The following is a 16,478-nucleotide window of genomic DNA, read 5'->3' on the forward strand; positions in this document are numbered from 1 at the left end:
AACAGCTTTAAGTTGTTTCAACGTGTCATGGCCTATAACGGCGTCAAATGTCTTCAATTCTTTCATATGATAAAAACGTACATCAATATTGCTGTAAGGCCAAAAAAATGTACCGCGTGAAAATCTGTCAATTGTGATGTTACCTCCTACTGATGAAACGCTAAATGGTTTTTTCAATTTGTGAAATTTTTTTGTGTATTTCGGGTGAATATAATTTTTATTCGACCCAGTGTCAACTAATACTTTGATTGGTTTCAGTGGATTGCCGTAGTATGAAAAGTACGGCAATGTAGAATTTAACCTAAAAAATTAAACTCTGCATTGTCTTCATTAAAAGCTGTGTCCTCGTCATTATGTTGGTCATATTCTCTGATGTATCTCTCGTAAGAAGAATCATTGGATACACCATCCAAAATTTCTTCTTCATATTCTTCGGTGACATCGTCTTGTTTCTCATCTTCGGGTGGAGGATTATGATTAATGTTAAACAATCTTGGTCGTTTGACAGCGTGTTGATGAGAGTTTAAGGGCCTGTTGCCATAATTTACCTGCCTTGTTTGAATGGACGGTTCCGGACGGATGGACAACATCCATCGGTTCCGGTCGATTTTGTTGCTGGAATGGATTTCTTGGTAGAGGTTGTGGATGATTTCTTTCTTGATACGCAGGACCATTGCGAATTGCTATTGGATTCCTCGGAGGAACTGGTGGCTTCTGATAATATTGGTTCCTAAAATTTTGATTATAGTTATTATATGGTAAATTTTTATTCATCTGTGGAAGTAAACGGGGGGCCGGTTTGGGTGGTAGACTAGGAATAAGATTCCTTGGTCTATTAGTTGGATCCGGAATTTTGTTACCTGTAATATTCTTTCTGTATTCAATATTCTGAAATGTAATGCAGTAGGAATAAGCATGAGCCAACGAATCTGGCTCGTAATTTTTTAGAAATCTGCCTACATCACCATCCAAACCACGGATAAATGCATCAATGGCTTTTCTGTTGTAAGTATAAATCATAGCCTTAGGATGTGAAAATCTTGAATCTGTTCTAATAGAATTTGCAATTAATGAAAGGATTTTATTAACATGATCATAATAGTTTTCGAGAGATTTTCCGTTTTGGAGACTATTCATTAACTGATAGTCCAAAGTTTCCAAATCACGTTTTTCACCGTAGTACGTAATGAGTGTTTTTTTAATCATGTTCCAATTGATGTGAACGTTAGATGCAACAAGAGCATCGTTCGCCTCACCTTTTATTTTACGCCTAATTGATTTACACACTACGTGAAACTTGTTTTTTTCGTCAATTGAACTTCTAGCATTCGGAGAGTAGAGCTGCACAATAGCTTCTGCATCTTGAATGAAAAAACCAAGTTCGTTGGGATCACCAGAAAAATTTGGTAATCCTTTCACCAAGTCAGGTATATCTTCGATGGAATCTGGGCTAACTGCAGATCCATCAGCATTTGTGAGATACAGCGGAGGATCAGAAAAATCCTCTGCAACGGGTGTGATTGCTAATTCTAAAGCAGCCACACGGTTGATCAGATGTTGGATCTGTTCAGCCATTTTATTTAATTATTTTCTCACACTCACATTCACAACTTAAAATTAAATCAATCAATGACTCGCACGCACTCTAAAGAATTCTGTCAGAAATCTATCAATCAGATTATCATTCAATCACACTTTATAAACCTAAATTCTCGGTTTTTCACACTCCTAATCGCATACAAAGCAACGCAACAAACGTTCAATTAATCTCACGCACTCCAAAGAAAGAATGTTTGGTTTCATTCACACTGTTTAGCTTTATAGTATAGTACAATTCGTAAATTAAAACTTTTTTACACTTCTTTTTGTGATATTTTGTAGTGGATTTTTGATACTTATTGATACACTTTATTATTTTTTTATTATTTTATTCACTTTGATTTGTTACTTTTCACTTTGTTAAAACTTGTTGATACGGTATACTTACAGAATAAATCTGGACATCATTGGGGAACGCCCAACAATTGCGGGATTACTTCCGTCCGCTCCTTGTGGCTCTAACGCGAAGGATGTCGTCGGCTCGAGAACGCGTGTCCAGTTGATAAATCCTATTACTTCTCTACCAGCAAAGTGTTTCCAATCGTTCCAGTGTAGTGGTGGATTTCCCTTTTGTCCGGCGCTGCGGTGACTCGGGCACTCTGCTACACGTCTGCGTTGATGCGGTCGAATTGGGTTTCGGATTGTTTGAAATGTTCACTATACTTTAACGTTGTGAATCACTTTCAATTTCCTACTTACACTTCACTGGTCCCTATTCGGGCGCCAGTTACAAATTTCTTTCCTGATTAAGGGAAAAAAATATATTTTAGGAGCTATGCTCCTCTTTTATTTCGAGATCACTTAAGACTAAATACAAGTTCGTTCTTATGCTAAGATGAAACCTCGCTCGCTGGGTGGCTGATGTTTATAAACCGCTATCTTCGCTAAGTGCGCATTCTCGGGATCGGATGGTATTTATGCTGACCGATCGTCCGCTAGCAAAATCGTTGTTTATATCGACTCGCATAATTTTATCGCTACGTCTGGTGCTAACTCACTCAATTTATAAATCTATTCGTATATCTATAGTGTATTTACATTTCAACTTATTCTACTATTTATAGCAAGGGGACGAATTACCCGCAAAGGAAGGAAAGGAGGGTATAAGGATGTAGGGGCAATCACACACGAAGATCTATAGCTTTAAGGAAAACATATATATGGGACATGTAATCAAGGTCTAACCGAGCCAACACATCTCTCACCGGCACATTGGGCTGTCTTCCTCGGGCCCGAAGGGAGTTTTTTAAATTCGATCTGGCGACCAGATACACCTCGCACGACCAAACAATGTGCTCGATGTCGTGATAACCTTGGCCACAAACGCAGAGATTGCTGCTGGCAAGATTGAAACGGAAGAGTAGTGTATCTAACGAACAGTGATTGGACATGAGTCGGGAGAAGGTGCGAATAAAGTCCCGACTCAAGTCCAGACTTTTGAACCACGGTTTGAGGCTAACCTTAGGGATAATCGAGTGAAACCACCGGCCCAATTCATCTTCATTCCACTTGCGTTGCCAGTTAGCGATGGTATTTTTGCGGACTAAAGAATAAAATTCATTGAAGGCGATTTGACGCTGATAAATATCGCCTTCAATTGCACCTACCTTTGCTAATGAGTCAGCCCTCTCATTACCCGGAATGGAGCAATGTGAAGGGACCCAGATAAGGTAATGACATAACAGCGTCTGGATAAAGCACTCAAAATTTCTCGTATTCTCTCAAGGAAGTACGGCGAGTGCTTTTCCGGCCTCACTGAACGGATAGCTTCGACAGAGCTAAGACTATCCGTTACAATGTAATAGTGTTCAACAGGTCGTGAGGCGACGCTGTCCAGCGCCCAATGAATTGCTGCCAATTCAACAATATACACTGAGCAAGGATTCTGAAGACTGTGTGAGGTGCTAAAAAATTCGTTGAACACTCCAAATCCTGTGGACTCGTTTATAGTGGACCCATCAGTAAAGTACATATTATCACAATTGATACCCCCATACTTTTCATCGAAGATCGTTGGAGCGATCCTCGATCGTTGGTAATCTGAATATCCATGGATATCTTGCTTCATGGACAGATCAAAATGCACAGGGAAACAAACACGGTTGGGAATATACGAAGAAGGATCAACCTGCATGGAGATGAATTCATGATATGAACTCATGAATCCGGAGTGAAAATTTAGCTCGATCAGCTGCTCAAAATTTCCGATCACCAATGGGTTCATGACCTTACACCGGATGAAGAACCGAAGAGATAATAAATTGAAGCGATCTTTTAGTGGGAGTAGGCCTGCTAAAACCTCGAGACTCATGGTATGCGTTGAGGGCATACATCCCAACGCGATACGGAGACAAAGATACTGAATTCGCTCGAGTTTAATGAGGTGTGTTTCGGCAGCTGATTGAAAACAGAAACTGCCATACTCCATCACTGAGAGAATAGTTGTTCGATACAACATTATAAGATCTTCGGGATGGGCTCCCCACCAGGTGCCGGTAATTGTACGGAGAAAGTTTATTCTTTGTTGGCATTTGTTACTCTGATACCTAATATGGGCCCCCCAAGTACATTTGGAGTCGAACCAGACCCCAAGATACTTGAATGACATAGCATGAGTGATCGGTTTACCCAAAAGTTGAAGCTTTGGTTTTGCTGGTCTATGCTTCCTAGAAAAAACCACCATCTCTGTTTTCTCCGTGGAGAATTCGATCCCTAGCCCAATGGCCCAGGTTGAAAAATTGTTCAAAGTATCTTGTAAGGGTCCTTGCAGGTCGGATTCGTTTGGTCCTACGACAGACACCACTCCATCATCTGCAAGTTGTCTTAGGCTGCAATTTTGTGTAAGGCAATTGTCGATGTCGCTTACATAGAAGTTGTACAAAAGGGGGCTTAAACATGAGCCCTGGGGGAGGCCCATGTAAGAGACCCGACTTACTGCCGAATCTCCGTGAGAAAAGTTCAAATGTTTCTCACAAAGCAAGTTTTATAACATATTATTCAATAGAGGTGGCAGACCCCGAGAGTGTAATTTGTCCGACAAAACCTCTATTGAAACAGAATCGAAGGCCCCCTTTATGTCCAACAATACTGAAGCCATTTGTTTTTTTTCGGCGTAAGCCATTTGAATTTCTGAAGAAAGCAACGCACGACCATCATTCGTCCCCTTGCCCCTGCGGAACCCATATTGTGTATCTGAGAGTAGGCCATTCGTTTCAACCCATCGATCAAGGCGAAACAAGATCATTTTCTCCAACAATTTCCGTATACAAGACAGCATTGCTATTGGGCGGTACGAATTGAAGTCGGACGCGGGTTTTCCGGGTTTTTGAATAGCTATAACTCGTACTTGTCTCCAATCATCTGGAACAATATTATTCTCCAGAAACCGATTGAATAAATTCAACAAGCGATGTTTCGCCACATCAGGGAGGTTTTTCAGCAAGTTGAACTTAATTCTATCCGATCCCGGAGCAGAATTGTTACATGAGAGCAGAGCAAGAGAGAATTCTACCATCGAAAACTCGGAATCAAGATCGCACCTATCTTGTGGTATATCTCGAACAATTTTTTGCACAGGAGCGGAATCAGGACAAACCTTCCGTGCAAAATTAAAAATCCATCGATGTGAATATTCTTCGCTTTCATTCGTTGAAGAGCGATTTCTCATGTTTCGAGCCACTTTCCATAATTTTTTCATTGACGTTTCTCGTGACAAACCTCCCACGAAATTTCGCCAATAAGCACGCTTTTTCCCTTTGATTAAGTTTTTAAATTGATCTTCAAGGGCTAAATACGTTTGAAAATTTTCAGGGGTTCCACGTTTCCGAAAAGCTTTAAATGCATTCGATTTTTCTACATAAAGCTTGGAACATTGGCTATCCCACCATAGATTGGGAGGCCTTCGACGAATAGTGGAACCTGGGATGGGTTTCGTTTGAGCGCGAACCGCGCTGTCATAGATCAAACGAGAAAGGAAGTTATACTCCTCCAATGAAGGTAAACCATCTCTGGAATTGATGGCTAGAGAAATCGCGTCCGCATATTTTTTCCAGTCAATGTGTCTTGTGAGGTCATATGCCATGTTTATAGACTCAGAAGAATTCAACCCAATGGTGATGGAAATTTTGATTGGCAAGTGATCACTACCGTTGGGGTTCTGGATTACATTCCACTTGCAATCTAACGATAGTGAATTCGAGCAAAGCGAAAGGTCAAGAGCACTTGGGTTAGCAGGAGGTTTAGGTACACGTGTTGTTTCCCCAGTGTTCAAAACGGTCATATTGAAGCTGTTACAAAGGTCATATATCAACAATGAACGATTGTCGTCGTACTGTTCCCCCCAGGCAGTTCCGTGAGAGTTGACGTCTCCCAAGATCAATCGTGGCTCAGGAAGGAGTGAGCACATGTCATCAAGTTGTTTGCGGCTAACCGCAGCTCTCGGAGGCCAATACAAGCTGACAATACAGAGGTCTTTGCCTCTGATGTTTGCATGACAAGCAACAGCTTCGATCCCTCCAATAGGTGGAAGGTCAATTCTAAAAAATGAGTGGCACTTATTGATCCCCAAAAGCACCCCTCCGTATCTATCATCACGGTCCAAGCGTATAATATTAAAATCGTGGAAAGAGATATCATCTCGCGAAGAAAGCCAAGTTTCGGACAGAGCAAAAACATCACAATTGTAGTTATGAATTAAAATTTTGAATGTATCCAATTTAGGGATAAGACTACGACAATTCCACTGTAAAACAGTGATATCTCCGACCTCTCTATTTGAATTAGACATCAAGAGAGATAATCATTGCAAGGAGGGGCCATGTTTGCATCAATTGTTGCAAAATTGTCTTTAATACTGGAAGCATTGAGATGACAAGGGTTCTGATGGAGTCGGAAACATTAAAACACTTGAAGATTTGGTCCAAAAGGTCAGACAACTTTATAAATCCCGATTGGGAAGTTGAACTGGACGGAATAACAGGGACAGTTGGGGTTTTTGATGTCCCCTCGAGTGCTGGGCCATTCGAAGGTGAATTATTCCCACGGAAACCAGGAGGAACCTGATTTTGCTTGTCCGCTGCACTCGATTTTTTAGGCATGCTAACAGGGGCTATCACCGGAGGGGCTTGTCCTTGAACTTTGGGAGTGGTCACATTTTTGCGCCGGGGATTCCCTTGGAAAATGAACGGTGTGCCCCCGTTAGCTGTGTCCGCTTCTATTTCGTCAACGAGCAACGTGGCGAAGACATTTTGTGTGTTGATTGGTTGTTGTTGTTGGGCCAGTGGAGAAGCGCCCTTTAAAATATCCGCAAAAGTGCGTTTCGAGCGTTCTTTCAAAGAGCGCTTCTGTTTCTCCCAGCGACTCTTGTAATTTTCACAAACTGAGAGCTCGTGTGGGGATCCCCCGCAATATGGACATTTATGCTCAGTCGCACTGCAGGATTTCCCCTCATGTTGCTCTCCGCAAGTGGCACAGCGCTCCTTGTTGGCACAATAATCCGAAGTGTGACCAACTGACTTGCATTTGTTGCAAGTCATGGGCTTTGGCACGAAGAGTCGCACAGGTAGTCTCAATTTGTCCACCATAACGTAGTCAGGGAGGGCGGCACCAGCAAAGGTGACTCGAAACGAGTCGGACGGCGTAAATTTAGTTTGGTCCCCATCATGGGAAAGTTTCCCGAGTTGGTGACAGTCCAAGATTTTCACTTCCATTGAGGGGAGCTTCTTGAACTTGCCTTTTCCTTCTGCTTTTATTTGTTCGCTCGTCAGACCCGTTTCAGTTATCACCCCCTCAATTTCTACGATATGGGAGGGTATAAATGTTCGATATTCGAGAGTGAAATGTTGATCAGCAACAATCTCGTTTGCGTGTTTCCGTTCATTCACGACAACTCGCAATTTGTTTGGTCTAACCCTGCGAATTTCAGATACAGAAGTGTATCTGGCCAGATCTTTCATGATCTGAATCACGTTAAGGTTTTTTCCTTTCGGTTTTGGCCGGAGGAAAACAACCCACGGGCCAGTTCCAGGTGCATCTTCTGGATAAACTCTGACACGTGGAGCGGAGACAACAGAGGGGGAAGACGAGGACGAGGACGAGGACGAGGACGAGGACGAGGATGAGGACGAGGACGAGGATGAGGATGAGGACGAGGACGAGGATTGGGTTGGATCGGAAGCATCAGAAGGGGGAAGCGAAATCGATGATGGGAGAGGGGGAGTGGAAGTAACAGTGGGTTGAGAAGGGAGGCTTGCAATTTTCTTAGAGGGGGGCTTGGTAGGATGAGCGGATTCGTCCCCAGAAGAATTATCTTCCTTATGAGGGACTCGTTTATGTTTTTTCCCAGATCTTGTATGAGATTCATTATCGGAGATCTCCATCTGTGGAGATCCTCCACTATTCTCCATTTTACAAAAATTTCTGTCTTATTTCTAAATTATTATTGATTTTAACAATAATCTTAAAAAAAAAATAGCAAAAAAAAAATTATGATAATAATATCAAACAATGAACAAATGAATTGAATAATAATATTAATAATAAATATGTGTACCTTAATATATAAGTTGTTCCAATAATGCGCTCTACTGCCCTAATCAGGGAGAGACAGAGGCTACGCGCTACGGAGACAACACAATAGCGCAAGAATAGCTTACGCAGCCACGTGATGATTTTTTTTTTTTTATCTGTATTATAGTGATTTTCAACTCATTTGGCTGGTTCGTCACTTTTTACTTCCATTTTTGGAAGAATGTCGGGAGTGAGAATTGAACTCGTGACCTTTAGCGTGAGAGGCATGGATGTTACCACTACTCCAGATCGCCTCCCAGCCACGTGATGATGAATCCCGTTTGCGACAGTCACGCGATGGCGATCCCGTTATGCCGAATCAGTTCAACAGCCGCAATCCGGCTCGCTGCAAGAACGCTGCTTCCTTTGTTCCTTCGTTCCACTTAACAAAAGGTCAGGTCGAAAGCGGACAGCAATGACCTTCACTCGTACACGATTCACTCGTACCAATAGCACAATAGCAAAAGTGGCAACGCACAATACCGACACTGAACTTTACTCGTCAAGAGTTGGATAGCGAATGAACTTTAAGTTAAAAAACATGAAAATTATACGTCATCTGTTCGGATGAATTTTCGAACTTTTCGTGTGGTACCACTCATCATTTTCTGCACAGTACTGCTGGTAACTATTTTTGCTATCTTCTTGGAAAAGTGGTGCATTTGAATTATTTTTTCGATGGTTCTGCCACGTTTCTTCAATTTGCCTTTGATATTGTCCAATATTTCTCGAAAATCCGATCAATTTAGTGGATTGATAGTTTTTTCAATTAAGTTAAGTTTGTTATCAATAATCAATATAACACTCGATGCCATCCCGGCTGTGATGGCATCTTGTCAAGTCAGGCCAGAACTTCACTGGACCATTGTGTGATAGAATGAATGTGAAAATCCTGTTCTGAAGAAACTCCTCCTTGTAATTGTTCCCCCAGTGATGACAACCATTGTCTTCGTTCCACAACTACAGATCCCTTGCCAAATCATCAACTTACGGGCAAATTTACAGTCGATTTTGGAAATTTGAGGAATTTTATAATCTTTTTTCCGAATTTTTGTTCGCCTTTCGCGTTCCATCGTCAATAACTTTTGGGTGTATATTTCTATCTTGACGAATTATGTACTACTGGATAAACAAACCACCCGGATCAAAACGCTGTCAATAGTTTCTCGATGTGACAACTAGGGGCGCTGAATTGAATAAAAATAAGCGACCAAATTCTAACTGGAACACACTTTATTTCTTAAGCTGCATTGTAACAACGCAAACTTCTAAATAATGCCTGTGTTATTGAACGGCAATTTTTGTGCTGGAATGAAAGAGTTTGCTAGTCTGGTTTACACTAAAGTAAAAATGGCACAGACCGCGCATCTAGCGAACACAGTTTCAGCAATAGTAAATTTATTGAAAATTATCTGCGTTCTGAAATGAACCAAGACCGACTCAATGGCTTGGCAATTTTTCGATCAAAAATGAATCGCTAGCAGATCTTGATTCAAATGCAATCGAAGATCGTTTTGTTTCAGTTAAAGCACGCAAGGCAATGATTTGACTAGCGAATAAGCGAAGCTGGTAATGATATTTTCCTAACCTTCTAAATACGGATAAAGTGATTAAAGTGAATTATGGTATGAGTGAGCAGCTTTCTCAAAATATCAGAAAATCAAAGTTAGTGAAAACTCGAATATATATATTTTTTTTTGGGCGCCATTTTCATAGTTTGCCGGGGGCGCTGTCTATAATCACTACGTCGCTGCTACGAAGTCTGTTCAAAAAGTATCGCGACTTTCGAAATTAACGCGGGTTACGTATATTCGATTCTATTTTTATTTTGTGACATTATGTTGGTACTCATGTCTTTTACTTATGCTGACAAGTACGACTATTTTGAATGTTCGGTTAATTTTGACAACTGTTTTTCTTACACGTGTGTTGGTTCATTTCGATTTGGAACAGTGGACAATTCGAGAAAATACAGTTTGGAGAAATGAAATCGAATGAAACATTCAATTTAAAGCAACGATCATCCTTTTCCATCGTAAACTGTGACATGTGACATATAGCCCATTCAAATGATAATAAATTCGAACAGTTTCAATCTTTAAGTGGAAGCATGTGCTTTCAAATTCAAAGGAAACAACAATAGAAGAGAACGAAATTGAAGAATCGATGTTTCAGTGTGAGTACAGAATACTCACGATCGAAAATGAATCTGACTGACAAGAAAAGAAGAACTAAGAAAAATTTCCTCTTCTTGTTTCGAAATTGTCAAGCTCTGACCATAATTAATTTAAAAAAAATTGTTTTTGAGTTAAAACTGACGTAGGACTACTTCTGTCTGGAACATATGGGTGTGGTATGGTGGCAATGGATGTATGGAAAAAAATTTCATCGAATTTCAAAAACCGACCATGTACATTTTGTTTATTAGCGCAAAAAATGTCCTATGCAAAGTTTCAGCTCAATCGGACATGATTTAGACATGATTTGATTCAGGGGTGCACATGATTTAGGGGTGCCTCAAAGCTCAAAGCGCTCAAAGTTTAGATTTTATGATCCTCGAAAATCTTCCAAGGGCAGTAAAGGAAATATGGGGAACCGATTTTTTTTCGATGCCAAATGATTTAAAAATGCCTGAGTGGCAATGAAGGTAATAGGAGTACCGGTAAGGAGTTCGTTTTTTTTTCAAAACTTAATGCTTTATTCTGGAAAAATGGTTACAGACTTAATATTCAAAGTATTGCTCATCGCTAGTCACAACTTTTTCCCATCCTTCAGGCAATTCACGGATCCCTTTACGGAAATAATCGGCCAACAAACCGGCTAACCACGAATCGATCCAGTTTTTGACTTCATCAAAATTGGAGAAGTGCTGGTCAACCAGGTCTTGTTGCATCGATCGAAAAAGGTAGTAATCGGTCAGAGCAATGTCTGGGGAATACGGCCGGTGGGATAGGACCACCAATTCTCCCATTTCAGCGATTCCAAGTATGTTTTGACCGGTTTCGCGACATGCGGCCGAGCATTGTCGTGCTGCAAAATAACTTTTTCGTGTCTTTGCTCGTATTGTGGCCGTTTTTCCTTCGGTGCCAGGCTCAAACGTTGCCCGACGTTTAGGATTGTCGTAATGGACCCACTTTTCATCGCCAGTAACGATTGGATGAAAAAAACCCTTTCTTTTATACCATTGGAGCAGTTGTTCGCACGTGAAAAAACGGCGTTCGACGTCTCGTGGCTTCAATTCATACGGCACCCAATGTCCTATCTTCCGGATCATTCCATTGCTTTTAAACGATAGAATATGGTTTGCTGAGCTAATCCAAGTGTATCTGCAAGTTCTTGTTGCGTTTGTGACGGATCTTGGTCAAGTAAAGTCTCCAATTCTTCATCTTCAAACTTTTTTGGCGGTCCGGAACGTTATTCGTCTTCCAAGTCAAAAATACCACTTTTACCATGCAAACCACGTCTGACACGTTCGCTCAGTTGAAGCATGGTCACCATAAACTTCCACCAAAATGCGTTTATCGTTTTAAGAAATGTCACATCATGACTTCCACCAAGTGAGGTCGGCTCATCCATTCATCCACATATCGTTTCGGCCGAAAGACGATACTCTGTATGGGGTGAAATCAGGGTGGTATGGTGTATCATGATCTACCAAAACCAGGTGAAACGGTGAATACAGATCGCTACTGACAACAAATAATAAATTTAAACTCCGCACTGATGAAAAAAAATTCGAGGGGTTGTATCCGAGACACGACCGCTTAGGGCGTAGAACTACGCAATCTTTGTTTTTTTTCTTGAAATTTGTTGGTTTATCATTTCGGATATTATTTGCGAATACGTCGAAATTTTATAAATAACTCTTTAGTAAAAAGTTCCGGGGGCCCTCAAAAGGTTTAATGGCTTGCGTGGTTTTGTAAAATCATTTCGAGAAGCAACGTTTCTTTCTTGCCTTTACGAGAACAATATACTAAATGGTCATATGTCGCAATTTGTTTCTTTATATCAATGCACGCATTGCACTGAGTATTTAACGAAAGCATCTTCCGTGCATCGTCATTCAACAAGCATCAAACATGCGTCTAACAAATGCACACAGTTTCAGCGATAAAAGTTGAACATCGTGATGATGACCGTTTATGAAAAATCGTTTCTCGCCTCTCGGTCAAAACCGTCAACAAAGCACGAGCGCAAATACGAATGGTAACTCAGAGTATCGAAGGTGTGCTATTCACATGTACAGGAAGTGAACAAGTTCTAAGTTTCGCGCAATGAAAACAAGCAGCAAATTCAAAGCCAAACACTGATGGCTGGAAGCGACCTATTATCATTTGCACTCTTCTCTTTTTTCGCCTGCTTTGCCATGGCTCGGATGGTTTTGTTAATTGCAATGCCAGATGCACTTCAAGTAAAATATTCGCTAGCGTTCACAGTTCGAGGGAAAACATAAAACACAAAACGAGTAGAATAAGCGACCTGTGTCGTTTCGGGCACAGAAAGATTCTGAGAATTTTCCTCAGAAGAGATGCAATACTTATACGCTAACGACAGCTCACTTACTAAGCAAGGGTGGAGTTTACTTCGCAAATATTTTCTTTTCGCTATCCCCCTTCGTTGTTTCTATAATTGCGGCTGCTTAAGTTGTCCGATATTGACAGCTCTGTTCGGGAAAGCACACAAATGGACAGAACATATATATGGGAAAATGGGAATGCTTCCAATTTTCATCAATTTAAACCATGGGATTGTTATGTATAGCATATACAACAAATCTTAAAAAAAATTCGATTCGACTTTATGCAAATCGTTAAAATCCGTTCGCAGCAAAAATAGTTATTAACGTTAACTTTATTTCATAAAAACGTGACCTGTTTTCTGATTGGGCACCCTTAATGTAACACGTAGTCCTACGTCAAAAAAACACAACGGTGCACACCGCCGTGAAGGATGCAATGAAAACCATAATTCGCCAGAGAGATGGACAAAATGTGTAGAATCAAACGGGAATTACCACGCATAAAAATATTTGAAAGCTCTCCTGAAAATTGTGTAGTTTGTTCCCAAGTTAAACTTGCACGCCAGGGAAGTTCCTACAACCATATGGAATTGTAAAAGGTCCTCTTATGTAAGTAGAGTCGGACAATTCAAGGCCAATTACTGTAAATGAAATTTATATATTTCAATATGTATTATTTCTGAGGGTGGAATGCCCTTCGTCATTTTTTAAATATGAACAGGGATTCCAGATGTGAAGACATGTATTCATTTTGAGAAAAATGCAAATAGTGTCCTTTGTTTGATATACATATTATTAATCGAGAGTATTTTCTCAGTGGTAAAATCCTAAAATTATACTACTTGTGGAGGCGATCTGGCGTAGTGGTAACATCCATGCCTCTCACGCTAAAGGTCACGAGTTCAATTCTCACTCCCGACATTCTTCCAAAAATGGAAGTAAAAGTGACGAACCAGCCAAATGAGTTGAAAATCACTATAATACAGATAAAAAAAAAAATATATATATATATATATATACTAAAATGGTACAGATTTTATATATCTTTTTACATTATCAATATTTTTCTTCTAGAATATGGCTACAATGTTCCTATATTGAGGTGTTGCTTCCTGTTATAGTGTAAGAAGTCTTATATCGTGGAAGTTTCGGTTACGTCCCTAATCGATTTTATTTATGTTCTATTGTTTTATTGAGTATCAAACAAACCCTCAGAAATCAACTAAAAATTATTAGGTATGAAAATTTCTATAAAAATTGTTTGACAAACGAGATTCATTCATTGTTTCTTTGGCATTTCAATTACTTTTTAACGCGTGTCGCGATTTCGTTATTGTGGAATAATTCTGGGGAAATATTTATTCACTTCTAGTTGACCCGGTAAATTTCTTCCCGCCCCAAAAATTTATTTTTTGTTACCACATCCACGTTTTCCTACTAAGCGTACGTTCATTGGTCCAATCGCAGAACGGTTCATTGATTGATCTTCTAATCTACCCTTTAAAACTTGTTTCTACTATAAAATTTCAAACCAAACTCGACATTATAATATCAGATTATTTTCAGACACAATTCTCGTGCAAGATTTTTCATCCACTTGCAAATAACATATTTCTCCGTTACATGGAATAAATGTTTGATACAGAAAATATGATAGAATGAAGACAACCCTAAATCGGACAATTCCTTTCTCCAGCTTTGCCTTATCGACACATTCGGCGATTCATTTTTATTTATATAGATAGAAGACGATATAGGAGTGCGTTTTATCACATTAAAATCCATTTCCACTTTCGAACGAAGATCGATTTCGTTACCGCAAACGTCAAATAAACTAACAACGCTTGTCAGTATGTAAATGTAGAACACATGTGAAATTAATTTATCGAATTTTCCTCTCCTTTCTAGAGGAGGAAAGGGTGTCATACCATCATAGAAACATTTCTCGTACACAAAAATCCTCACATCCTAAATTTGGCTCCATTTGCTTGATTAGTTCTCGAGTCATGCAGAAATTTGTGTTTCATTTCTATGGCAGTGAGAGTAGTGTTGAACCACCTTAAAAATGTTTCTTGTATCTTTGGTTTCATTTGCTTGGTTAATTCTCGAGTTATGCATAAATTTGTGTTTCATTTGTATGGCAGTGCACCCCCCCCCCCTTTTGAGAGGGTGGAGGGGTCTCGAACTATCATAAGCACCTTCCCCGACCCCAAAAACCCCTACATACCAATTTTCATGTCGATCGGTTCAGTAGTTTCCGAGTCCATAAGAATCAGACAGACAGAAATCCATTTTTATATGCATAGAAAACAACAGTTTATCACGGCAATTCTCATATTTATCTACATCATTCCTATATGTTTTAAGTAGCATGCGTTGATTTAACCCTTCCAAAAAAAATTGTTACATGTAAAATTGGTTTTACCGCTCGCAGATTACAATTAGTTCAATGTCGCATCGTTGAGATGGAACAGAAACTTTATCTTTTTTTGGCATTTTGTCCGTTTGTTTTGTTCCGCGAATTGAAAATTGATTATAAAATTCAGCTTGCCGTCTGGTATTTAAACATATGCATGGACATCGAATCGTAGTTGCTCTCCGTGATTGACCTGAACCAACGAAACGGCCAAAGATCAAGATCACAAAGTAAATTCGGTTGTTAAAATTTGTCAATAATCGTACAAATCATTTTGTAAAACAGCCAAGTAATGAGGCAGCTCAACGATTCGTAAACTCTACCTCGCAGCTTCCTCCAGTATCCACTTCAAATGTGACGAAACACGGGCGTATACGTCGGGAAACCCACGAGCGCAAGCCACTCCCCATGAAACGATACCATGCTGGGAGCCACCGTAGCTTAGGGGGCCACCAGAATTGCCTGCACATGTTCCCACACCTTCTGGGCTCAGCGTACAAATGATGTTGTCATGGACTCGAGCAACGTGAAGAGCATTGTGACGACTACGGCATTCGTCCACTGTGATGATGTCCAGTTGTATCCATCGCATGATGTTCGGTATCGGGAGTCCAGGGAGCTGTGCGTTGGAAAATGATTGTACAATATTATTTAAATAAATCTTTTAATCCACTTCTTACCGAAGCCAATCCCCACCCAGATACTTGAGCGTTTCGAGCGGTGGTAATGAACTCTGTTCCCAATTGAACCGGTTGTACTGATGGAGAGAACATAATTGTCGTTGTAACTCGGATTAGCGATACATCATTGGCTAGGTTCGTTGCGTTGTACTCCGGATGACGAACGAAACGTTCCGACGAATAACTTTCGCCACCTTGGTTCAGATATCGCGTTCCGACCCATACAATCGTACTCCTGAGGGATCTCCCAGCGGTACAGTGCGCTGCGGTGAGAATCCAGCGACTGTTCAAAACTGACCCACCACAGAAATGACTGTTCTGTTGCGAACGCAGCGATACCTGGTACGGAAACTGATCTTTCTCGGCGTCTGTGCCTCCAAAGATTCGATGTTGTCCCGCGGAGAACTCATGACGAATTATGGCGGCTCGTGTTGCAAACAAGCCGAAAACGAACAGGATAGTCGTGTGTTGCATTGCTGAGGTGATAATGCTCTGTGGGCAGCATTTGTTACACAGAGAAATTAGTTTTTATCTCTTGAAATCGGTATCGAAGCAAATGTTATATGTGATAACGTGGATGGATTAAAAGATAGCGATTTTATTTTTTATTTTTATCGAAAAGGTATAATAATTACCGGGAAAGCGATTTCTATACGTACGTACGATACGGGGAGTACGTATAGTAGCTCAGTTTCAG

At 40.4% G+C, this 16,478-nt stretch overlaps 1 protein-coding gene across 1 annotated transcript; it reads right to left on the reverse strand.

Annotated features, from left to right (window-relative positions):
* Positions 1 to 296: 296 nt before the first annotated feature.
* Positions 297 to 16,255, reverse strand: LOC129765725 (chymotrypsin-2-like). The gene is made up of 4 exons (XM_055766145.1): positions 15,782 to 16,255; positions 15,425 to 15,720; positions 549 to 730; positions 297 to 457 (listed from the first exon to the last, which is right to left on the reverse strand). Exons 1-4 carry the CDS (start codon positions 16,253 to 16,255, stop codon positions 297 to 299), a joined length of 1,113 nt encoding a protein of 370 aa, XP_055622120.1.
* Positions 16,256 to 16,478: the final 223 nt, after the last annotated feature.

The sequence above is a fragment of the Toxorhynchites rutilus genome, chromosome 2, assembly GCF_029784135.1.
Source record: "Toxorhynchites rutilus septentrionalis strain SRP chromosome 2, ASM2978413v1, whole genome shotgun sequence".
Classification (NCBI taxonomy): domain Eukaryota; kingdom Metazoa; phylum Arthropoda; class Insecta; order Diptera; family Culicidae; genus Toxorhynchites; species Toxorhynchites rutilus.